At 54.2% G+C, this 25,802-nt stretch overlaps 1 protein-coding gene across 1 annotated transcript; it reads right to left on the bottom strand.

Moving 5' to 3' along the window:
* FOSL2 (FOS like 2, AP-1 transcription factor subunit) lies at positions 1–24,599 on the bottom strand. Its single transcript, XM_021697808.1, has 4 exons — positions 23,659–24,599; positions 13,148–13,399; positions 7,900–8,007; positions 1–5,444 (listed from the first exon to the last, which is right to left on the bottom strand). Exons 1-4 carry the CDS (start codon positions 23,755–23,757, stop codon positions 4,926–4,928), a joined length of 978 nt encoding a protein of 325 aa, XP_021553483.1. The 5' UTR covers positions 23,758–24,599; the 3' UTR covers positions 1–4,925.
* Between the last annotated feature and the right edge of the window lie 1,203 nt (positions 24,600–25,802).

Raw genomic sequence — 25,802 nt, 5'->3', positions numbered from 1 at the left:
TTCAATCTTAATTCATTTTATTCTACAAAAACTACTCAATTGAAAGTGGAAAAGCTAACCAAAAAAAAAAAAAGTTTTAATATGTTCTTTCTTCCATAGCAGCAAGCTTTTTCTAACAAGCTTTCTTTAGTGCAAATACTGTAGGCCTATATTACAGTAAAACAACAAAACAAAACAACAACAGAAAACACCACCAGAAATGCTTCAGAGCAGAGCTACTCCTCAATTTTCAAAGCTATACAAAGATTTTTGAGTTCGTGGTCCTGCCTGGAGAGGCCTATTTAGAAGCCTTTCCAATGGGACCATTTCACCAATACTTAAAAAAAAAAAAAAAAAGAGAGAGAGAAGAAAAGAAGAAGAAGAAGCAGCAGCAGCAGCAGCAGCAGCAGCAGCAGCTGCTCACAAAGGTAATTCAATTCCCCCGTAGAGCTATAGGAATCTTGTACAACTTGTTTGCCTCCAGGATCTTATAGCAGACTTTACTCCACATCATTGACATATCTCAAATACAGATGCACAAAGCTTATGCTTTTCCACTATATACCAAAATACGATATATACATCTCTCACTGCAGAAAAGACACCCTGATACCTATTCTTTATACAAAGGCGAATATTTTCTTCCTCGACATCAAGTAACCACAAACTAAAATAAATGGAATAAACTTTTAATCATACAGAGAAAATAATTTTTGAGGAACAGGGCAGGATCTTCCGTTGTATTTTCTTACAATGTAGACTTTCTCGGTGACCACTGTCCCCAGAGGAATGACCATCCGTCTTTAAAAACAGAACCTTTTTAATACAGTTTATACAACACATGTCACAAATCATTTCAGAAACAAAAAAGCATCATTAGCCTAAATTTAAAAAAAAAATGAAGAAAGAGAGGGAGAGAGGAACTGAGTATTTTAATGCTGTTTCTCTTCAGGCTTGGTACAACACAAAGATGTAAACATTTTAAATAAATAATAAAATAAATGTCGATTTCTTCTCCCCCTCCCCTTCCCATCCACTGCTCAAAATTTGACCCAGCCTTTCCTGAACACATCAGCATTGGAAAATGAAAGCCCTCTGTTGACGTATGGCCAAAACACTAGAAGCATGAGAAGATGTCAAATTAGTAGTGGGACGACTGAGTTTCCTTTTTAAAAGTTGCAGGAGGCACACTTGGAAATGTACACACACAGCGCGCGCGCACACACACACACGCACATACACACACACCCAACCTGTCAATAAATAGTGAGATGCTGGCTTTTAAGATGAATGCCAAGAAGACTCAACAAGCAGAAAGTAGCAAGACCCCTTAAGTTTTAAAAAGAAAGTTACACACATCACATACCCTATTGGTCCACCAATTCTATAAGGACTCAGGTTAGCCCTCCAACCATCTGAGGAGCGCAAAGGAGCACATCACGAGGGAGAGGGAAAAGACGTTTCGAGGTGGGAGGATACCGCGGGGGGTGGGTCTTTGAGAACAAACCTCGGACTGGAGGCAATCTTGCCTCAGATCTTTGAAGGAAGACCTTCTCACCTCCAAGTGCTTTTGTTTATCCATTACGTGGGGGCCTTGAAGAGGGGATACCCTCATCCCTTAGTCTCATCCTAAAGAGGGTATATTTATAAAAGTGCCTAACACAGTGCCTGGCACACAGTAGGGGCTTCTGCCTTTCCTTCTTACAGGGGCCGTGTGATATCTGATCAGGAAGGAGAGCAACCGGAAAGGTAAATGGTGAGACTGCAGGAGCGCTGTTGGTCCATCAAGGGAAGGGGAGAAAAGTAGCACTGAGTCCTCCCTTAGACTTAGAGCCAAGTGGGAGCGGAGAGGAGACTCTCTTCCCCAAAGCCTGAGAAGAGGAAGCAGTAACCTCTGAGGGCTCTTGGCTGAGATGCTTGTGTGACTGGCCACAGTGGAACACCTGGCCTTTCTCACAGGCAGAACAATGATTTCTTTCTGACAACTTCCCCCGTGAATTCTCCGCTTACAGCTGGCTCCGGCCATTGCCCGAGCTTCACCTGGGATCTCCTCTCTTTCCTGTGTCAAAAGCTGTCCCCGTCCATTCAGCCAGGAAGAGGACTGATCCCAGAGAGGCCAGCCAGGTGGCCGAGAGGACAGGGTGTGGTTCACACTAGCCTGTCAAGGAGTGCCTGCCCTGTGCCGTCCCAGAGCTGCCTGCAGCCCAGCTGGAGTCCACACCAGCTGCCTCATGGCTGGGGACACAGGGGAGGCACAGCGGTTCCCAACCCAAGCACGAAGGCACCCCCACTGCAGCTCTTCCTGTAGCTGGAGCCATGGAGGAGAAAGCAGAAGGCCTGGTGGCTGGTAATTCTGGAAAAATGGTGTGTGTGCAGGAACTCAGAGAACAAGCCAGAAGAAGTCAAGGAGGACGTGCTCATGAGTTCGGGGTGAATATTCGGCCTTCCCCAAATAACCTCTGGCTTTGGGAAAGCCAAACCACCTCCTGGAACAAAGCCAGAGGGTCCTGAATGGGACAGCTGAGAGGCCTCTAAAGTCCTCCGGGGTGGTGGAGTTTCTGCCTTCTGCTGGTCCCAAAGCCAACACAGCCTGAAATCTGAACTAAAGCCAAACTCTGTCTCAGGAATGTCCAGCCTGGCCCCGAGTCACAGACTGTGGCCTGCCTTGGGATCAGTGCTGTGCAAAGTGGGGCACAAAGGGACATTTAGAAATAAAACACCAAAGCAGCTTCATTTAAGAAATATATATATATATATATTGCATATATATATATATATACACACACACACACATGCAAAAAGAAGCAAAGAGCTCCCAACTGGCCACAAATACCACTTGAGATGATTAAGCCTTTCAGAACTGAGCGCACCCCGGTTTTCTTTGCCCACCTCCTGCTGTTCCTGGCTGACTTCTGTTTCTTCGATTAATCTGAAGCCAGAAACTCAATTGCCTAGTCTAATAAGGAGTGCCCCTCCCAGAACCTCTGGGAAACCGGGAGGGCAGCCTCATAGCCAGGGAATGTGGGAAATAACATTTAAAAAATATTTTTGGACAAAATCCTTTTTCTTTTAATCTCCTCTCTCTGCATGGCCTAGCCTTTCACACGTCACTTCCAGTCAGAGCGGGCTGTGTACTTTAAGCCTCTGGCTGCCCCATTCTGCGCGCTCCCTTCTAGAGCTCGGAGGGGGGTATGGGCAGCAAATAAGGACCAGCGCTCAAGGCCGGGGTGTGTGAGGGGGGCAAGTGAGTGAACGCCTTACAGCTCCTGCGCTTGCTCTCTCTCTCTCTTTCTCTGAGTCTAACTTTGAAATTTAACCCCCACTGGGTTTGATTTAAATAATATCTACCTAATTTTAAATTATCATACAATGATCTCTAGAGCTGAATCACAATAGCAGGGTCTCCCCCAGAGCAGCTAGCCCAGCAGAGGCCAATCCAAGAAGATCAGCCAGAGCTATGCCCTCGGGAGAAAAAGGCTCAGAGGGGTGGGAGGCAGGGAGGCCGCTCAGCTGTGCTTTTGCAGGAGGCCAGAGGACCCCCTCCCTGCTCCCCGCCCCCCAGGGGAAGGGGGCACCTCTCCTGCAGTGGGAAGCAACACATCTTATGTCTGATTTCAGCAGCCCCCCAGGAATGACAGGTAAGCCCCAAGCCTTATTAACAACAGCTCCGGGCCACTGGTCCACAGCTGGCTGGCTGGACCCGAGGAGCACTCTGGGGGAAGGAGCATGTAAAAGAGAAAGCGCTCCATCAGGTAGCCGGTGACCACAGCAGGTAGAAAGGGCCCGGCAGCTCACTGAGGCGAATCCCACTCTGCCTCCCTCTTTCCTCCCCTACCTTTCCATCCACAACAAAAGTGCCTTTTGAGGCTTGGGGAGGGGCCACCTGGCAGCAATCTGGGGAGGGGCCAGGCCCACGCTCATTAAATCTCCGTGGGTGGCGTCACCCTGAGAGCCAGGCTGGGGGAGGGCAGAGCCAGTAGAGACTTGGAGTGATGTGTGGTTCCTAGGGAGGGATGCCTCCCTGGTCTAGAGAGAAGGGTCCAGGGGCAGGATGGCGAGGCAGTAGTTATAGGAGACGTCCTGCTCAAGACACCAGGTAAAGGGAAGCTGGCTAGGACACCTGTGTGGCTTGTTGGCACTATTCCTGGCCTGGTAATTAGGCATTTGGCAAACCCAACCTGTGCCCCGGCTGTCTCACTCACACCCTGTCTTCTGGACAAGCCGCTCCTCCAAAAAGTTGTCTCCGAGGATGGAGAGGAAGGGTCCTCCGGGCCTCCCAGTGATGGCAACATCTCCTTGAGAGCTCAGGGAGCCCTGCTGGTGGTCCTGGAGATGGCGGTGGACCGGGGAGTGTCAAGGGAGAGAAGGTTCTGTATTGCACATTGACTGTCCCCTTCCGGACAAGTCAGCCCCAGCAGAAGAGTCAGTCACCTGCTGCCCATCTCCAGAAATGAAGAGCTTTAATATTCAGACCACCCAGATGAAATGTCATGGCAAATTTGATAAAAACCAAGAGGAAGTGAAATTGACACTGGGGGGAGGAAGGGGCGAATAGAGGGAAGGTGAAACCAAAAGGCACTGAGCATGCTGGGTGGGGCGGGGAAGGACACCATCACTCCAGAGACGTAGCATAACAAGGGACAGGAACGGTCCACACCAGCCGCAGGCTCTTCAGAAGCCAGAGAGATGCCTGAGTCCACCAAACCAAGTTCTCCAAGGCTTTTCAAGAAACAGGATTTGCTTTGCAAGATGAACGACGGAGGAGGTCCCATGACTTCTAAGAGATGGCTGAAGTCCTCAGCGCCTCACGGCCAAATCCCACCTGGGTGTCCCCAGAGCCGGGCAGCTCTGTGGCAGGGCCCCCCTCTTGCCCTCACGGCCCTGGAGCACTCGAAGGTGCTGGTCCCTGGGAAGGAGGCAGTGACGAGGACCCCCCGGGAGCCGGGTTACAGAGCCAGCAGAGTGGGGGAGTTCAAGGAGTCTGACGACTGGTCCCCACTGCTACTGCTCCGGCGGTGAGCCTTGGAGCAGGACTCGGAGGGTGATGCAGGTGGTTCTTGCTCCAGGACGCTGGGGTAGGTGAAGACGAGGTTCGACGTGCCCGGAGTGATGGCCGGCGTGGAGGTCACCACGATGGGGGTGTGCAGGGGCTCCTCCCCGTAGAAGCCCCCAGCAATGCTGATGGGCTTGATGACAGAGCGCTGGGCCTTGTCTAGCCCGGCCGATGAGGAGGAGGGGCTGTCCTCTTCCAGGGGCTCCTGTTTCACCACCACGGCGCCCGCTCCACCGCCCCCACCACGCAGGGACGGCAGCCCAGAGGCGGGAGGCGATCGGCGCTCCTCGGGGCTGATCTTGCACACAGGCCCGTGGGCCACCAGCATGAACTCCAGCTTTTCCTTCTCCTTCTGCAGCTCGGCGATCTCTTTCTGCAGGCCTGACTTCTCCTCCTCCAGCTCCTCTGTCTCCTGCAGGGGGAAGAGAGGTGTGTGAGGGGCAGGAACCTGCCAGGGGCCTGCTGGAGGGCGGGTGGTTCGAATCCAGATGAGAAAGGGAAACCCAGAGCTGTGAAAGCAGCGAGTTCACACCCTTGGCCACAGACCCCACCGCTTCTGAAACACCTGGAGGCTCAAGAGGCCTTTTTTTGTCCAAAGCTCCGGATTGAGAAAGGAGGAAAGTCAGCTTGGAGGAAAGATGAATCAATAATTAGCTGGCACGATGGAGGGCTTCCTTTGTGCCCGACACGGCAGGCAGTCCTCCAGAAGATTTCTGAAGCAGCTATTTTCAATCAACTCATTTTGCTGAAGTTCAGAGAGGTTTGGTAATTTGCCCAACGTCACAGAGCAAGCAGGTAGGGTAGACCAGACTTGACCCCAATGTATCCGATCCCAGGGTCCCTATGCTACCATGCCCTGTGCCCTCAGTGCCAGGACTGCCCCCAGCTACCCCTGGGGGGGGTCACAGTGAGGTCTGGAGGGGACGGGAGCACAGCGTGCAGTCCCACCCCTCTCTCCTCCTCATACCCCCTCAACCCCATCAGCCTGCCTTCAGCTGCATCAACACCAGCCGCTCAGCTGCACACACAAGCTGAGGACAGTGCCGGGCCGGCAGGAAGTTCTCCAGCAGTCCCGGCTAAATCGGCACTGCCCCACTTCCCTTTTTTGCTCTAATTTCTGAAGCATGTGATTCAGGACTCACAGAACCCCTGGAGAACATTCCGTCCAGTCCCCGCGCTTTGGCAGAGGAGGAACCCGGTGGCCCGAGCAGGCCTGAGGCTGGCAGGGTCCCAGGCAAGGAGCTCGGCCTCCTCCTCTGACACAAAGCCAGAGAGAAGCAGCAAACACCCGCAGAGGGAGCGGGTGCGAAAGGCGAAAAGGTGTGTTGTCACGGGCCTCCTCCCCACTTGTCCCCTATCAGAGTCCCGTTCGAGAATGAGATGGTACAGGCCAGAGCTTCACAAAGCAGAGAACGGCATATTCCACAGTGAAAAAAAGTTTCCATCTGTCTCAAGGGTCTGACAAACGTCATGAGCTTATGAGAGGTTTCCTGTGGAGGATGTGGCTCAGGGGCCTGGGTGGCTGGGGCGGGTGGAAGGGCAGGGCAGTAGGGTGTGAGGCTTCTGGGGGAGGGAGGGGAGGAAAAGCAGGGGGCCCTGGAGGAGGGGCTATTCTGGGGCTAGCGGTGGGGAGCACCCAGGGTAGACCCAGAGGACCTGGCCCCTTAGCAGGTGAGTGGAGGACTCCACACCATGGAGCGCTGGTCACTAAGGGATCGCTTCACCTAGTGATGGAGAGCGCCCACCTGTCCTCCTGATGCTCGCTCATGCGCGCGCGCGCACACGCGCGCGCGCACGCACACGCACGCACACACACGCACACGCACACCCCACCCCACCCCCCTCCACTGGACATTCCTGCAGCCTACAGGGAATTCACACGTACACGTTCAATCCTCAAGAGTGAGGGCTCCAGGATGGATGAAGGGAAGCTGGGGCAGGTGGATGGCACTGGGAGCATTAAATAAAGTCATGGGATGTGCAAGGTAGCTGGTGATTTCCAAAGCCGCTCCCTGGCCGGTCACGGTAAGGACCGCCGACAGTCTCCCCGGTCTCCTCACTTTGAAAACATTCCACCCGGGACAGTCAGGCCTGGCTTTAGGCTTCCTCCACGCGCCATTCAGCCCATCCTGTAGGGCTAGGCTCCGGAGGGGGTTACGTGATGTTGGTCAGGTCGGGCTTTTGAGAGGGAAGGGCAGGGCCGTGGCCCCCAGGTGTGGGCAATTAGGCAGCAGGGGCAAGTGACTCACAAGGGCAGAGTGAGCTACCAAGGTGACAGCTTCAGGCTCATAGCAGAGGTGGGGAAGCCTTCTGCCCATGAAGGATAGGAGAAAACCCCAAGATAGTCCAAATCAGCTGGCATGTGACCATTTCCATGAGACCCGGAGAGCTTCCAAAGCCCTGCCGAGGTGAAAGGACCCAGCCCTGCCCAAACTAGCTCACTTAAGCTAGCCCGGGCCACTCCTGCTGGTGGTAGGCACGGGGGCAGCTGAAACCTTGGGAAACAGCCCTGAGGGGGCAGGTCTGGGCCTGCGCAGGCTCCCTCTGCCATCCCTCACCCAGGGGCCCCAGAAGGTTCGAGAGTAGGGAACGCGCATGTGCTGAAGGAGAAAGGGTGCTAGGCCCCAGCAGGCTGTTCGGGGCCGTGTCTGGGCCCAGGCCGGTGCCGAAGCCCAGCTCCCGCCCGCCCTCTCCCTTCTTCAGTTAGGGCGATGCTAACCCTCTGTGCTCAAAGGAAGGACCGTTTCTGTCGGCACTGGCTCATCGATCGGCCACTAGTGGACAAGGAGAGGGTGGGAGGCCAGGAGCCCCAGGGCTCTTGCTCTCGCCCACCCGGAAGTGCTCCCACCCCACGCAGAGCTCCTCACCGCCTGCAGCTTCTCTGTCAGCTCCCGGCGGCGGTTTCGGCACTTGGCTGCGGCCAGCTTGTTCCTCTCCCTCCGGATTCGACGTTTCTCTTCTTCTTCAGGGGACAGCTAGAGGCCAAGGTCAAGGATCATGATTAGGTTTGGGTACATGATTCACCAGCTTTGTTTTCTCACTATATTTTAAGAAACCCTTCTGAGGGGCACCGAGGTGCCACATCGGTTGAGCATCCGACTCTTGGTTTCGGCTCAGGTCATGATCTCGGGGTCACATCAGGCTCCGCGCTCAGCATGGAGTCCCCTTGGGATTCTTGCTCCCTCTCCCTCTGCCCCTCCCACTCGTGAAAGAAAGAAAGAAAGGAAAGAAAGAAAGAAACCCTCTGTGACTGGGTGGGAGAGAGGCGAGAGGAGGGTGGCTGGGCCCCGCATTCCCGGAGTCTGCGGCTCACTGCTGTGGCCACCAGGGAGGGCACTGAGAACCGAACCCACCCTGGAAGGTGACATCCCATGTTTGAGGGCAGCAGTGTGTCAGGGACTCATCAGCCTAGGCGAGATGGTAGCATTTGTCATGTCAGCCCTGATTCTGTGCCAAGGCCAGAGAGAAGAAGCTGGGGCCACTTCCCCAGAGTCCCCTCATACCAGCCAGGCCTGGCCCCACCCACTTAAACAGCTTCTTCCAAACCCTGGCTAATTACTCCTCCCCACCACCACTCTGCCGGCTCTGCAAGCCTCATTATCCCCGTTTGGTTAAGTAGCCAGGCCCAGAGTAAGAACCACCCCGGGGGGGAATGTTCTGTTGCCAGGGGGTAGGCCAAGGATGCCACCCCACTCCCAACTTCCTCTACCAGCCCCAGAGGGCTAGCTGCTCACCATTCAACCTGGAGGACTCACTAGTGTGCCTGGCACAAGGCTAGGCCGGATGGGACAGGCAAACGGAGAAGGAACCCTCAGGCACATTCAATCCTGCTGCCCACCACATCCATTCATTCAACCAACGAGAAACTTCTTCGAGGTGTCAGGCATGGTTTGACGGGTCTGAGATTTATCAGAGAACCAAATGAACAAAAATCCCCCTGCAGAGCTTACAATCTAGCTCCTTATGATGAGGCTGGTTAGGGGCCCATGACTCATGCCCCTGGGCAAGAACTCTGCTCCGCGAAACAGGGCTGACGCTCTGTTTACATGTAGCCCTTCCTGTGACCCCAGGGCCCCTCGCAGGCAGAGGTGACACGAGGCCGTGGGCCAAGGTGGAAAGTAATTCCAAAAGAAAGGCCATCCCATGCTGTTCTCAGACAATGACGGCATCCCTACTATGTGCCAAGCGCAGTCCTGGGGGCTTAGAAAATTCTATGGGGAATAAGATCTGGGTTCCACCCTCCAGGGACAACATGGGAAAAAAGCCGAAGCCACTTTTGGAGGTGAGAAAAGCTGCCTCACTTCGAGATGCTGCCCCACTGTCAGCCACCCCGTGAGGGAGGGAGTCACAGCCCCGGCTGGGCCCAGGTCAGAGGCCCCAGGGCTCCCCACAGCCCTGCAGGTCTGTTGCTGTGATGTGCAACACAGAAAAGCAGGTCACAGCATCGGAGAGGACAACTCCACCCCTGTCTACACTGAGGAAGCCCCGTGGCTCCAACCAAGGGGCCAGAGTCCCACATCAGATTCTCCAAACGCTGGCATGGAAACATGCCCATCAACCGCTCAGACGTGAAGTCTCTCTGAGGCCTCAGGTCCCCTGAGCACAGAGAAGCTCATCACACCTTCTCAACTTTCAAATCCACCCCGCACCCCTGCAATAGTCTAGGTGTGTGGCCCACGGGGAGGCAGGAAGCCTGGCAGGCTCTAGGGAGACCTACCGGCCTCCTGGTACCTCAGGTCCCTGTCTCCCAGGGCTTGGGCAGAGCTGTGTTCCTGCCGAGGCAGACGCAGGCCTCCTTCACCCCCGGGACATCAGCCCATGCTCCTGCACTGCCTCTGAGACCCCACCTCACTGGGATTAAGAACCAGGCCCAGCTCCCCTCTCCCACCAGCTCCACCCGCCCTGTGTCTCTTGCCCCCTGCAGCAGCCTCCAGGTGGGGCACACAGAGCCCACCCAGCTGGTGACACCCCGGTGAGTCCCCAGGCCCCTGCCAAAGGCCTGCTCTTCAAGTCCCACACTTCGTCCTGGCTCCACCTCTGTCCTCCAGCCCCGTCTTCAGTCCCAGCCTCTGAAATCCTCGGCTTCCCCTGGAGAGCCAAAGGCTCCACATTCTCTCTTCTGAGAGGTCTAAGGCCGACCGGGAGCAGAACACAGATGGGGCGATTCTGTGTGGCCTTGGACAAATCACTGAACCTTCTGAGCCTCAGATTTCCCCATTTAGAACATGGGATTATTAGGACCTGCCCTGCCCTCCAAAAAGTTTCTGTGATGATCAGATGAGATGCAGCGTGAGAGCCCTTTCTAACCTAGAAAGTGCTAGAAGGAAGAAGATGTAATTCAGAGGTCTCCTTGCTGATGCTTTTTCAGAGCCCTGCAAGAGTCCACAACCTTGGGTACCATGCTCTGTGTGGGGACTGGCTGCCCAACTGAGGTCATGAGGCCACTTGGCTGAGGCCCTGAATATGTGCTGCTCCTAAACCTGTCTCAACCTGAGCCCAGCCGTTACCAAGAGAGCCTGCTGGGCCCGCTGCAGTCCCGCACTCAGGGCTCACTACTCAAAGGGCTACCAGGGCTCCCCTTGAGGCCCAGACAAGCCCCTCATCCCTCACTGACGAGGGGCAGAAAAGATGCAGAGCTGGTTGCGGTCCATTTGGGCCTCCCTTCCCCTTTGGGGGCTTCTGGACAACTTCTGACCTCCCGATTAGCCTAGAAGTCTCTCCCCTATCTGTAAGATATGGGGCAGCTTGTGGGAGCTGTCAGTAAGGAAGTGTTCAGGGGTGGTGACACCAATATGGTTACAACTTGAGTGTGTCAGCACCACCGCGGACCCACCCACAAGCCACACACCCTCTGCTCCCCGCCCCCTCAGTCGCCACCACTGGCCTCAGAGGGAGCCTCTGGGCAGGCTCGGAGGAGGGCAGTGAGGCACCATGCTGGCTCTGGGGAACAGGCTCGTCCTCCTGGGGGAGGTCAGGAAGGCGGAAGTAAGCTTCAGAGGAAGACCCTCAGGCTAGGAACGCAAAGAGCCAAGGTTCGAGGATGCTACTGCCCAGGCTTCCTCCAAGCTGCTGGGTGATTGTCTGAATTCCTAACTGACGTGGGATAAAATGCTCCCAGCTCTCTCCCTCCCTCTCAGAAAAGGAAGGAAATTCTCCAGACAGATTGTCTTAAGGCACGCCTAGGTGGTGTGGTGGGAAAACCACAGGGCTGAAGGTCAGAGGAGGTAGATTCCAGTCCTAGCTCTGCCACTAACTCACGGCGGCGTAACCCTAGACGGGGCCCTTCTCCTTTCTGGACCTCTGTTTCCTCATCTGTAAAATGGGTACAGAGGGGAAACTGGAAAAGCTGGTCTCCAAAGTCCCTTCAGATACAAGCTTCTATATTTGGTGTGAGCTAGGCCCAGAAAAGAATGGCGAGCATTCAGCACATCTTGCTTTTTGTCCTGCTAGCTCAAGAGTCCCTCACAAAACTGGCTGTCACTTAGAGGTCACTTACATAATGGGGGGGGAGGGGGGGAGCCAGCTCATCGGTGACCATAAAGCTTGACACCTTGGGCTCCTGAAGGAAGCCTATTTAATAAAGGACAGTACAATCGCTGCTACTGCAATGTTTACAACTACAATTTTGGAAAGCAGCAGCGAGGGGGAGATTGGTCACTCGCGGCAGCAGCAGAAGACCAACAACTGCAAGCAGCAACTATTACGGTGTCCATTACGCTCCATGTCACCCTGCGCTGAGTCCTGCCATTAACAGAACAAACCAGCGTGTAGGGGATGCAAGGCCCAGCTTTATCCTCAGAGGAACGAAGATCCTATGAATGCTCCCAGTTCCTCAGAGTAGGAACCCTTGTAATTCTAAGTATCCTGGGGACTGTTGGCACTGGATCCACGATTATCCACAGGGACCACGGGTGAAAGGTCCTTGTATCGGAACACCGTGGACCTGGGATCCCAGAACGAGAGTGGACAGTGGTGGAAATGGAGAGGAGTGACTCTCCAGGCAAATATTTCATTTGAAAAAGGGATCCCACCACTAAAGTATTTTCCCTTCCCTGGATCCATAGTGACACAGTACTGTAGAAAGAGCACTGTACAGGGAGTCCGGTGAACTGGGTTCTAGTCCAGACTTCCCACAGTCTTGCCAAGTAGCCTCAGGCAGGTTTGTCTAAGCTTTGGTTGTATCGCCTGTGAAGGGGGATACATGGGGCACTTCGAAGGCTCATCCCCCCTTTTTATGCATGATTCTGATTTCTCTTTTCGGAATCAGGGGGCCCACCACTACCCTAGCTCACTACTGATAGAGATGACATGCCTTTGACTACTGGTAGATGGTGTCTAGAGAGCAACGGCCCACACTTTCTCATGTCCCTCCCTGCCAGGTGGACTCCTTCTCAAAGCTGAGCCCTTGGAGGGCAAAAAAAGCTGACATCTGACCTGCCCCTCACCACACATCGTCAGCAGGAGCAGCTGAGCAGACTCGAAAGACCCCAGAGTCACCACACTTCTGGAATGGGCATTCTAGGTATGTAAAATGGGCTCCTGCTTCAAGCTGGAGGCCTGGGACGCCGAGCAGGAAAGGCAAGTACTGTGGGCCTGGAGGGTGACCCTTCAGGTCTGCTGAGCGTTTCCCCTGCACCAGACACCAGGAGACAATGAAGGGCTAATCCCAAAAACTCCCCGCCAGGGTTTCGTTGGCTGTGTGTCCTGCAGCCCCTCTGCCAAGGATCGGGGAAGGACATCGGTGTAGGCAGGTCCTAACAGTCCTTCCCATCTGCGGCCACCGGGCCACACACAATGTGTTTTCCCACACGTGGTCTCATTTGCGAGGCTACAACTCCTGTCCGGCAGGCACCATTATCCCCATTTTGCTCTGAGGAAGCTGAGACTCAGGGATCCTAAGGGACATGAGCAAGATGACAGAGCCAGGCCTGACTCTCAGGCCTCCGGCTCCGCTTCCCATGAGGAAGGGTCATGTGCCCATGGTCCCGAGCTGCCTCTTCTCCTCAGTGCTCCCAGAACACCGACCCGGCTCCCCAGCAGACCACAGAAAAACACTGTGTGTTACAGGCCCTGAAAGGCACCCATGTGGCTGCCTTACCCTGATTTGAGGCCTACCTGCTCATCTCTCCTCCTGCGGCCCACGGTGGTGCCAATGGTCTTGATCACGCCAGGTCTCGGGAGTGCCATGTGCCCAGGGACCGAGGCCAGGCCCGGCAGGGGGCTGTAGGGGTGCGAGCGGGGGTACGGGTTGGACATGGAGGTGATCACCGTGGGCTGCACCATCCACTGCAGGTCCTGGCTGGTTGTGATGGCGTTGATGGTGGGGATGAAGGCGCTGCCTGAGCCAGGCATATCTACCCGAAATTTCTGCAATGAGGAGAAAAAATCGTATTGAGCCAGTAAGTACAGAGCAGAAGAGGGCGAGCAGAGCCAGGAGGGAAAGCAGAGCCAGTGCTTGGAGGGCGGCCAAGGTCAGAACACTGGGTGGGCTTCCCTGGACATCCAAGAATCAGGGGGATCTTAACTATTCCTGAGGCCCCAGGGCAGATCTGTTCCCCTGAGGTCCTGGGGACTCTGTCCCCAGGTGGCTCGTGAGGACGTGATCATACCGCAAATGACTTCGAGGACAGATGTGGTCCCTAGCCGCTTACACTCAGCAGGCCCTCCCTGCGGCCTTTGGGGCTAGCTATGCCCGCATCTGCAGGGCAGCCCTCCCCACCTGGCCTCCCGAGCCTCTGGGTCACCTGCCAATTAGCCCCCAGGGTACTGGGGCTTGGGAGCCCTTGAGGAGATTTGCATACCAACAGCTCTGGGGCAACAAAGATCACCAGGAAGCTTATTGTGCCTGCTTTTGTTACTTTCCAAATAGGTGCAGGATGGGGCTATGACCTGATCCAGGGTGAGGCCATGTGCGCGAAAAGGTGCCCTCCGACTCATGGGACTGAAAAGTGGTAGCCTTTGTGGCCAGACTTCCCTTTAAGTCCTCGTTCTCCTCCTGGCCCTTAACCACCATCTTGCTTGAAGCAGACACACTGTGTCTCTACCTACCTATGTATCTATCTGCATTCATAGATGTGTCTGTGCGAAACTTTAGTGCTGTTAGCTCAGAGTTTTCTCCCCGACTCTTAATTTATGCCCAGAGCGTGTTGCAGAACTCTCTGGAACATACTGCAGGAAGCATTCTATTTAAAATATAAGATGATGACAGAGTAGAAACACTAAAATGGGTCATGCTCCTCAGCAGTTGGTCTTGGCCTTTCTTCAGGGCCGGCTACTAGAAAGTGAGAGGAGGAAGAAGGGAGGGACCTCCGTGCCCCCAGGGCCTCCCCTGGCTTCCAGCTTTTCAGGAGGAAAGCTCCCTGAAGGGAGCCCTCATCCTCAGGTGATTCCCGTTTCCACACAAAGGTTCTGCAAATCCTTTCTTCCCTAACCTGGCGGGTGACATGATGAAAATAATAACGTCACTTACTGAGTACGCACTAAATGACAGTCACCGTGGTAGAGTCTCACCTCAATTGTCTGATTAATTCTCCCTCTGAGGTAAGAACTACCATTATCTCCATTTTAGAGGCAGAAATTTAGGCGCAGAGAGATTGAGTAACTTATCCAAGGCCACCCTGCTCCGAAGCAGGGGGGGGTCAGGATTCAAATGCAGTCCAGCCTGACAAAGAGGACAGGGCTCTCAACCATGGTGCTACATAAGCTTCTGTGCATTGCTTTTTCCTTCCTGGAAACCCAGACCCAGGTGCTGCTGGTACCCACCCCTACTGCCCTCAGAGCATCAGCTCATCCCTGCCAAGAGTCCCTACAGACCGTCCCTCTCCCCCAGGAGGCCCCATAGGTCTGACCCCAGATGAAATCTTGCTATCACTAGCATGGGGGTATAGCCTCCCCCCTCTCTTGGCCTGGTCAGACCAACCAGGAGTAGAAATATTAGCAGCAAAGCCAGCTGACACCACCCTTGTCTCTGTCCCTGGTGACGGACGACACCTGGGTTCCTGTTGTGAAAATAAAGTGGAGCTTAGAGCACCTCACTGTAACTGAGGGGGCTGGGGCCCCGTCCTTGCTCTTTCCCACCAGCTGCCTGACCCCAGTCTGGGTGGAGGGATGTCTCTGCCTCACTTCCCAGACTGCCCCGGGGCCCCAGGTCAAGGGCGTTCGGAGAAGAAAGCACAACCCAGCACAAGGGATTCTGGGATTCCATGAGGACAGCCACCAGTGCGAGGAATCCTGGGATTCTGTGAAGTTACCGGTGCCATGGATTCTGGAATTCTATGAGAAGAGCTGCCCAGTACAAAGGATCCTGAGTCATCTTGGAAGGCAAAGACAACTCGGCTTTTTATCAGGAGCTGACTGAGCTGGTGTGTGTGTGTGTGTGTGTGTGTAGGTAGGAAGGATGCAGTGAACAAGGAAGAATCCAGGTGGGAAATGATCTTCAAGGAGAAAACGTGGACAGCTGAGCTGGGCCTTGAGGAGGCAGAGTATTGAAAGCTCGGGCGTGTGGCTGAGTGTGCAGAAGCACAAAGGCCCAGACAGCTACGCTTCTCTTGGGCTGTTGGATGGGAGAGGGGGAGGCAGCAGGAGGCCTGGATTTGAGGCCTTTGCAGAATCAGGGAGGACTGTTTCCCCATCTTGGAGGGAGAATCCGAACATCAAACTCACCGCACTGTCATGAGGATTAAATAAGTAGCTACGTATAATCACTGGCTATAAAAGCACACCGGTGGTTCTCAACCGTGGCTGCCCATTAGGATATTCTGAGGAGCCTTTTCAAAACACCAACATCGGAGTCAGCCTCACCATTAGAGTTCTAAAATAACATGTCTGGGGTGGGGTTCTGATAAGGTATTTAAAAAAAAAAAAAAAAAGCCTGAGGAGATTCTAACGTGCAGCCAGGGTTGAGAAACACCGCGCCAAACAAATGGATGGTGAGGACGGCACCGTCCTCACCATCACTACCACCACCGCCATGATGGTGCCTCATCACCGTGTCTCTGCACTCTGCTGGGGGTGGCTCTAGGAAAAACCGCCAGCTTCCCGCTCCTGGGAAGCACCCAACATTTTTATTCCATTTCTCTCCCCAAGTCAGGTTCTGGGTCTAAAGAACTCCTGAGGCATCCAGCATGAGGGCTGAACGTGACCCTCCACCTCTGTGAGGGAACTGTCAGCTTTTCTTTCAGGAAAGCCTCCAAGAAATTCACTCCTCAACTCAACAAACAAAAGAGCTCCCATTTCAGCCTAGGGGAAGCAGGAAACCTGAAGCACAACTGGGAGGCTAAGATCCCTTGGGAATAAGTGGATGACTCGCAGCCCCCCAGGGGCCCTCCAGGGCCCTCGCTCTGGGTCTCCAGAACGTGCTCCCCGGCCTTCAGCCAGATTCCTTGCAGCAATAGCTGGGTCTAGACAAAACAAGACAGCAGTAAAAACAAGGCACTAGGTAATGACTGCCTCTAAGTGCGTGCACAGCTTGTTTCAGAGGGAGGTAAAGCCATCTGGGTAACACGCTGGTTCTAAACTGCATGGAAAACAAGGTCCTATCCCCAGAGGGGACTAGGGCTGTGCTCAAGAAGGCTTTTGTCTCCTCCAGGAGCCTCTCTGAGACGCTTGCACACGTTTCAAGGAGATCTGGCAGATGTGACTTGTCTCCCCTCCAAAGGTATTATTCAGAAAGCTACCCTGGAGTAGGAGAGAAGAGGTGAGGCGAGGAGTCTGTGGTCCCAGGAGTCAGCCAGGCACTCTTCTTCGCCAACAGACCCAGGAATCGGTCAAATGCTGAGAGGAGTCATGGTTCTCCGTGGAAGGGTTAATACTGAACAGAAGCCAAGATAGGGCTTCTGGGCTGCAGGCATGAGGGCCGTGTGAACCCTGCCACAGCACCAGGTGTGTGCTGAGAGGGGGATAGAGAAGGGAACCCTGGACCTCACTTGAGTTGCCTGGGGCTCTCCAGCGCCTCTGGAAGCTCCTCCTCCAGGGACAGGATGGAAGATGCCGGAGGGCTGGGTGGCATTCCAGCCTGGCAAAGCCTCCAAATGCTTTCTTTGACTGTGTCATCCTGTTGACTTCTGGGTGGGCAAGAATGCCTATAAAAGGACAAACCGGCCCCCACCGACCTCCTGGAGCAGAGTGTGACAAACTTTGGCTGTAAAAGGCCAGATAGTAAATATTTTAGGCTTTGTGGGTCACGTGGTCTCTGTCGCAACTATTCAACTCCGCCACGGACAGAATGTAAACAAACAGGTGTGCCTGTGTTCCATGAAACCTTATTTACAAAAATACCTGGGCCGTGCTTCAGTGACCCCCCCTTTTAGAGGACCATTCCCTCTCCTAATGCTCAGGTTGGGGGGAAAGAATAAATAGAGGGAACAAGAAAACAAAACAAAAAACAAAACAAAACAAAGGAGAGAGAGAGCACTCTACCTTTAACTCAGGGAGTCTCACTCACCAGCTTGAATCTCCAGACCAAGAGGCTGAAGTTCAAGCCCTTACAAGCTTTGTTGTGGGTTTGTGGGCATCATAAAGACCCCTCTTCATCCTGAAGCACCCGTATTTAAGGGTGCCGTGGGGCTGTTCAGTCCTGTTCCCAGAGTCCATAAGGAAGACAGCTCAGAACACAGCACCCTAGTTACCCAGCTTCGTCAGGGCACAGAGGTCCCTGCAGCCTAGCACTTTCTGATTTGGAAAAATCACCTTCCTGAACTTGACAGCTGGGCCTTGGATTCAGAAATGAGGGTCACAACCATAGTCTTTTGCAGAAGCGTCTAGGAAGTAGGGTTTGGGTTCCCATTTCCTACAGACATGGATGGGGCAGGGCTTGGCCCAGATATTCCTGAGCTGGGCAGAAATGGCATTTGAGATGCACTGAGGGTCAGTGTTCTCAGCCTATCCACTCAGCCAGGCATTCCTCCATCACATTGATTCCTAACTGGGCCCCCAAGCACTCAAGCCATGAACCCCATGAATACCTGTGACCTGTCTCAGCAGGCAGGCAGGTATGACTATGCAAGTCTGGAAATGGACTGGCTTCTCTTAAGAACCTTCCCCCTTTAAAAAAAAAAAAATTTATTTGTGAGAGAGCGAGTGAGCACAGGCAGGGGGAGCGGCAGGCAGAGGGAAAGGGAGAAGCAGACTCCCCACTGAGCAGGGAGCCCGATGCGGGGCTTGAGCCCAGAACCCTGGGATCATGACCTGAGGTGAAGGCAGACGCTTAACCGACTGAGCCACCCAGGTGCCCCAAGAACCCCTTTTTAAAAAATTCACAGCATGGGGAAAGAAAAGTTCCAAAATCTCTAGAGACTAACTCAGGGGGAGAGGAGAAAGGGCAATTGCTGCTTCAAACACCCCAGAACACCCCGAATGAGGTCCAGCTTGACTCCAATGTTCTCTATTTCTATTAAACTGGGGATGTTCTCCAAAGCCTTCTGTATGGAATTCAACCAGTCTTCACAGAGTCTGCACTGGATATCACTTCAGCCTTTCCTATCTGAAGAAAGTCACTTGTGTCACAATGGAAATGGCTGCTAATAACTGAGGATTCCCCCAAATTTTACAGTCCACAAACACTCTCTCAGGTGACCGGCCTCCTGTCAGCCTCCTCTCTTTCCCAGGTTCACTTGAAAGAACCACACCCCCCCCCCCCCCCTCGTCCTAACTGCCAGGGTGGAAGCAAAGCAAGGAAGAAAAGAAAAACAGGGGACAGAAAGAAGAAAGTGGTCAGTATGGAGTTACCATCCAGTTTCCCCAGTTTCTTTCCTGCCAGGGCCCTTCCGGCCAGAAACCCCACTCCAAAGCACGGCGGGGGTGGGGTTGATGGGGGTGGGATTCCCACTATTCTGTGTACCCCTTTTGCACTCAGTGGAAGGACATGGCATCTGATCTTCCCTTTAACCACAGCAGGGTGAACGTGGCCAAGTCACCACGAGGGAGAGACGGTGCTGGGCCAGAGAAGGCCTAGCTTCCCTCTCTGGCCCAGTGAGTTGGAGGGATAGAGTTACCAAGTGGGGTTGGGAACAGATCTATTCACCCCAACCACACAGCTGCTGTCATGTTGAAATGTTGTGGCCATTAAAAGACACCGCATGCAACATGGATGAGACATGTCCACAAAGTAATGATGCTATTTTTTTCCCCTCTCTCTCAACAAATAGAGCACAAAGCTAGCTTCCTGAATTCTCAAAACCAGCACCTTTCTTCCTGTTTAACAGAGGAAAAGAAAAATCTCAAGTATGGATGGCAAAAGTGCCTACTCTTGTAGGTGCCTGGTCTTGGTGACCGCTCTCCCGAGCAGACTCTTGAGATGGAGACCAAGATGACTCGGGGTCACACTGTACTTTGGACCCAGCTGGATCACCCAGACCTTCTATGTCAGACTTGATTCCTCATATGTCACATCTTTCGATAACTTCCAAATATCAAAATTCAGCCTCAAAGGACAAAGACTTGTGAGCAGGGAGGGTTTTTGAAAGAATTTGCTGAAGGTGATTCCGAAAGAGGTGTTGTCAAACGTCGAGTCTGAGTAATAGCAGTTAAGTAGTTAGTCTCCAGGAATGATTACAAAAGGCACCACAGTGATTGGGATGTATAAGTTCTGGTGTGTCTGCATCACGATAGACACGAAAAGGGGCGCCTAGGTGGCTCAGTCGGTTAAGCGGTTAAGCGTCTGTCTTCAGCTCAGGTCATGATCCCAGGGTCCTGGGATTGAGCCCCACGTAGGGCTCCCTGCTCAGCGGGGAGCCTGCTTCTCCCTATCCCTCAGCCCCTCCCCCACCGCTCATGTTCTCTCTCTCTCAAAAAGATAAATCTTTTTTTAAAAAAAGGATAGAAACAAACAAAAACACCCCGAGGCTCCTAACTTGACATTCACCTTGAACAATAAGGCAGGCAGAAATAAAGCAATGGCAATGCACTTGGGTTTGGAGAGGAAAATTCAACCTCCGCTCAGCTCAGACAATACATGACTGCTACTTCACCCCATTCACTTTGATGAAAAAGTGACACTGACTTCCACCATCAAGAATCAGTAGAACAGACAAATTCCTGGGATAACATTTCGTTTGATCCTAATCTACAACATCTATAAGATCAAAGACAAAAAAAACCCGGGGGGGGGGGGCAGCAAACCCTTAATATACACCTCCCACCTTCCCACAAATTCTGAAGGCCCCCTCCCCAAACAATCCTCAGTGTCCTAATACAAACACATCAAGAAAACAAGCCTTGGGAATTTGAATTCCTGGCATCCTAAAGAACAGACAAACATCAAAACAGGGAAAGAAAAAAAAGCACTCCTTTTTCAACCAGGTTTTATTTAGAACAAATTTTTTTTTAAAACTGCATTTCAAAGTCAAGCAGTTCCTAGTTAACCGCTGTTAAATATATGGCATTTATCTGTCCCAAATTAAAAAGACAAAAATCCTAAGAATTCCGAAGACTCACCAAGTTAACAGTGTCTGGGGCTGGAAAAATACCTTCCCCAGACAGTTCTTCTAAGAATGTCCCGTAGGGGGCACTAGAGAGGTGTGATTGGGACTGACTTGGGAATCACAGTCATTTCTGGTAAAAGTTCTTTGATGTGAGGAATGTCCCAGCCTGGTACAGTTGGCAAAAGTTCACTCCGGGGAATTTTGTGTGTGTGTGTGTGTGTGTGTGCGCACGCATGCATTTGTGTGTCTGTCTGTCTCTTGGGAAAGGGCGGTTGCCGAAGAAGAGAGCTAGTCTGGTATTCCTTGATTCCAGAAAGGAATTGTCCCTCTTGGTTTATTTTCACAAGTTATCGGAGGAACAGACAAATGGCAGCCTTGGAAAAGTTCTGGGTCTTGTTTTTGTTTTGTTTTTTCATTAAAAGGGGGCCCAGCTGATGAAAACAAGTTATGAAATGACCTGTGTTTGTGCAACTGGCCGATTGCGTAACGCTCAGGCCCTGAAACCGTAATAGTCAGGCAGCCAGGCAGGGCATATATCTGGGAGGTGTTTTCCTAGGAAAGTTAGAAGAGAGAGAAAACAACAACAATAAACAGAAAAGGCCAGGAGGGGGAAGTGTGTGCAACGATTACAGACAAAACAAAATCACCAATGACCAACCTTTTAGATTAAAACTATAACTGGAACAGGAAATATTTTTCATGCTTGGAGTTCCTGCCATATACAAGAAGAGTGGTTTTAACCAAGAGTTATCTGCCCCCCCCACCCCTCCAAAGTCCCTGGAACTCACGGCCATGTGTTAAAATCAAGCTTTATTAAGCTAGAGAGAAGTTCTGGGTTGAATAGACAGCAACAAACTTATTGGGAATATCAGGCCCCACAAACAAACAGATGAGGAAAATACAATATTCACTGGCCCAAGGGAAAACCAGAGAACCCTCTTTTCTTACACCGACTGGCCCATGGAGACGCCACAAAGGTGGAAGGCCCGGCACTAAATGCCAGGAAAGCCTCCCCGCAAAGGAAGCTGAGAGAAATAAAGTGATTACAAGTTGTATCTGGTATGTAATAAAGTTACCTTGAGCCCAAGAGATCCGGTGGGAGATCGGGTGGGGTCCTAGCGCAGACTTGTGAAGTAACAAAAGCCTCTCAAGTCAGTCCTAAGGACCACAGAACAGCTTTGCTCCAAGTTGGAGAGATGATGGAAAAACCTTCCCCCCGCCCACCCCCTCCCCAGGAGTGGACAGGCTGAGAAACTTGTCCAAAGCCGCATTACCTTGCCAATCCCTCTGCTTTGAAAGGCACCTCACTCAAGCTGCAGGGTCAAACAGGCAGGCGTATATGCAAGAAGCCCGTGCACCAGTTATTACTAATTGCAAAATCCTCATGTGTTACAGCATGCTAGGAATTAGCCCACAGCTGCTTTTTGCTTCGGTAATGAGGCCCCATTACACCCTGCTGGACTGAGTTCTCTTCCTTCTTCCTAGCACTGGTTTCCTGTCTGATTTTCTTCCAAAACAGGGAATTGCCTCTGCTCACATCCTGGGCTCAAAGCCCTAGTGACACAGATTATTCAATCGGGGCACTGATGTCCGGTCTGACTTCCCATTCAGGCCCCAGGGTCTGAGCAAAGCCAGGCGGCAAGATTGCCATATTACAGTGATAAATGCCACGAAAACGGCAGCAAAAGGGACAGACAAGATATCAAAAGATCTCTTTCAGATTCAGGGAGGAGGAGAAGGATGTTTTGGCAGCTTGTTGCATTGGAGAGTAAGGGCAAGGGTATAAATGACTCTGACCCCCTTTGCCTAATGATATTTGGATTCAGTTAAAACCACCAACGAGACTGGAAAGCAAACAAAATCACTTTTTGAACAAGATTTAAGGCTCATCACCTTGGGGCTCATTATTAAGGGTACACTGAATGCACCGTCGATGCCCCGACTAGGTTCTCTGCAGTGGGTGCTTATGGGGGCACCGGGGGAGATAGAGAAAAGCCATTTTGGGGACTCACCAAGTACGGGTGATCACTTTGGAACAAGGTATCCCTCTTCAGATCCCAAAGAGAGCCGTGTTTCCATTTTATCTTCTGGCAGGATCCACCCCTCCCGGGGAAGCCCACCCCAGCCCCTCCTGGCTGGCTGGCTTCTAGAGGCCAAGGCTACCGCCTTACCCGGGCAACTCTTGCTGCAGCCAACTTGGCTAGAGACTCCGCAGATCCTGACCGAGATGGGCTTCAGGTTGTAGTGGCCTTCTTTGTTAAGCCAGCTCCCTCTGAAGCCTGGGGGGGTGGGGGGTGGGGAGGCCGCTGCAGAGGGCAGACACCCCACCAGCACCTTTCTGGTATTTATAGACACAGAACGCATGCACAATCCTTCCAGTGCAAACCAGTCCGGCTGCTTTAGAAACAAGTTGTTTTTCCGCTTCCAGAACCACCCAGGAGCCTAAGCAAGGTCTCTTCCTTCCCCCCCCCCCCCACTTCTCTCTGCAGGCGTCCTTGCCCCAGGTACCCCCACCCCCAGAACCTCAAGGCGCCCCTTCTGGTGGCAGTACAAGCTCCTTCTCTGACCCTAACAGGAGATGGATGGGCACACGGGCACAAAGGCGCAGGCCCCGAGCCTATCAAGGCTGACCTCCTCCTTCCTGACCTTCGCACCTATTCCCAGAGCGACAACCCTCGCCCTCACTCTGGATTACTTGGAAGAGCCCAACCATGTTTCCGAATCCCTAACCTCTTTCAGAAATTAAGACTGATGGAGAGCAGGGGAAGAGGGGGAGAGGGCTCTCCCACAGGAACAGAGTCCTTGGATGTCGGGAGAGGCCAGTGGGTGCAAAAATTTGTTTGCCCACCACGGAGAAGTGAGGGGAGAGGAGGGAGGGATTTCTGGGAGAGGAGTTAACAGGCTCCTGAGAAGGGAGGCTGCAATTCCAGGAGCTTGTCTGGGGAAGATGTAGTGTGAGGAAAAGGGTTTGCCGGCTCTTCAAGCCCACTCCCCGGTCCAATTAAAAAAAGAAAGAAAGAAAGAAAGAAAGTGGTGGGGGGAGAAGGGTGGGCAGGACAACACGAAAATCCAAAACTTGCAGTGGTGACCCTGTAGGAATTTTCTCGCCAAGCCAAAAATGGGAAAAGAAAGCAAAAGAGGCAGTGGCGGCGAGAGGAGGGCGGGGGTCCGCCCGCGCCGCCAGGTGCACCCGGGGCCCGCACCTACCTGCTGGCCGCCGCCGCTGGTGTAGGACTCGGCGTGCGCAGGAGAGCCGCTGCTGCCCCGGGACGAGGTGTCAAAGTTCCCGGGATAATCCTGGTACATGATCCGCGGTGGGGGCCCGAGAGGAAACAGGGTGTTTTTCTTCCCCCGCCCTCGCCGCGGCCGCGCACCGGCTGCTGCGCGCTCGCTCCCTGCCGGCCGCGCCTCGGGCTCTAGTCTTCGCTCCCGGGCTTCTCCCCGACGGTGGCGGGTGCGGACGGGAGGCGGCAACAGCCCGGGAACCGTGCCTCCCGAGCGCCTCGCGCTGCACTTCTTTCCTGCTCTCCGAGCGCCGCGGGACCGCCACCCGGTCCCTCCCTCTAAAAGTCCGCGCGTCCCTCGGTCCCTCCCCTGCGCGCGCCCTCCCGCTCCCGCGCGCAGCCGGAGCCCAGCCGGGACAGACCGCCCGATCAAAAACTGGAAATTAAAAAAAGAACAAGAGCCCGGCGGATCGCGCCTGCCAGGTCCGGGGGCCCCCCGATTTCAGACAGGGCAAAAAGAAAAAAAAGGCGAAAAGAAAGGCTGCCCGCCGGGAGAAACTTCTATTTCCTCCTTTTAGAAAAGGAGCTGAGAATAAACTTCCTGTGGCCGACTCGCCGCCGGAGTTTCGGAGCGGCTCGGACACTTGCGGGGAGAAGGTAGCCTGCGCCCGGGCCGCGGGGTTCCAGCCGAGCCGGCGCTGAGAGGGACGCGGTCCCGCTGCCCGTGCCGCCGCTGCGGCGCCCGACTGCACCCCTTCCCCGGCGCCTGCTCCCGGACGGGCCGCCTGGCCCGGCCGCGCCTCTCTCCCTCGCTCCCCGGCCCGCCGAGCGCCGCTCACTTGCTCGTCGCTTCGCTCGGAGCCCCTGCGCTCTGCCCGAGATGAGTCACTACAATGGCACGAGTTCAACTCCACACTCTTTATTCTCCAGCCCCTGTACCATGTGGATTCACTCACGTCAACCCCAGACTCCACCTTGCAAGGGAGGAGCGCGCGGGGAGGCGGGGGGAGGAGGAGGAGGAGGAGGAAGAGGCGCGGGAGGAGGCGGGCGCAGCGCTCCCCTCGGTGCCCCGGCTCCCGGCCGCGCTGACGCCAGCCGCACACCCGGCGCGGCGAAGAAAGGCGGTGGCGGGGCCCGAGCGGACCGCCGGCGCGGCTTGGGGGCGCCGAGGCGGCCCGGGCCCTGGCCCTTCCCCACCCCCGCGCACCCTCGAGCCCAGCGCCCTTGGTCTGTTCCGTTGGCGCACGTTGCCAAAGATGGTCATTTGCGTTAGAGGACGCGAGTGCGGGTTCCCTCGCTTTCGGGTGACGTGGAGGGAGAGGGATTCCCTTGCCGGCTCCCGAGCGCGCCGCGGCCTCCCCCTCCACCGCCTTGGGAAGGGGCGCCGGGCGGGGCCCCCGAGTGCGGCCGCGCGGGCCTCGGCGCCGGGTTTTACAAAAAAATCACAGCCTGAAGAGCGAGACGGGCGGTTCAGTGCGGCGCCACCGCGAGGCCGGGAGCCGGGCGCGCAAAGCCGCTCTCAGGGAGGGCGCGGCCAAGCTCGGTCGTCGGCGCCCTCGGCGGCGCCGCCCGGTGCAGCGGGCGCCCTGGGCGCGCAGGGTACCCGCACCGCCCTGCGGCCGGCCCTTGGCGGGGCGCGGCGCCGCCGGGCGGGGCCGACCTGCCTATTTTTCCCGGCATGGCTGGCTGCCCACTGCTGCCCCCCCAACCCCGAACATACGCACTTTTTTTTTGCCCGGCCCTACAATTAATTTGTTAGGAGTAGCCCTGAAGAAGAAATGAACCAGTCGAGACATTCCGGCCTCCCTCTGTGCGGGACAATTAGGACGCATCTAATAGTAATCGGGCAAACTCGACTGTTAAGAATTAAAAAAAAATAAAGGAGAGGGAGGGAGGCAAGCCCGGCAGAGGGTGTGCCCCAACGCTGTCTTCAGCTGTTTTGGAGGGAAGTTCAGGGAGCAAGGAGCGTGGACTCCTGGGTCTTCCCGCCTCGCCTGGTGAGGCGGGGCGAGGTGCGGGTTAAAGAGCACAGACCTCGCAGTACGAACGTCAGGCTGTGCTGTTTATGAGCTGTGAGACTTTGGGCGAGTCCCTTAACCATTCTGGGCTTCGGTTTCTTCCTATAAA

Source organism: Neomonachus schauinslandi, chromosome 10 (genome assembly GCF_002201575.2).
Source record: "Neomonachus schauinslandi chromosome 10, ASM220157v2, whole genome shotgun sequence".
NCBI lineage: Eukaryota > Metazoa > Chordata > Mammalia > Carnivora > Phocidae > Neomonachus > Neomonachus schauinslandi.
This window is presented reverse-complemented; position numbering and strand designations above follow the sequence as displayed.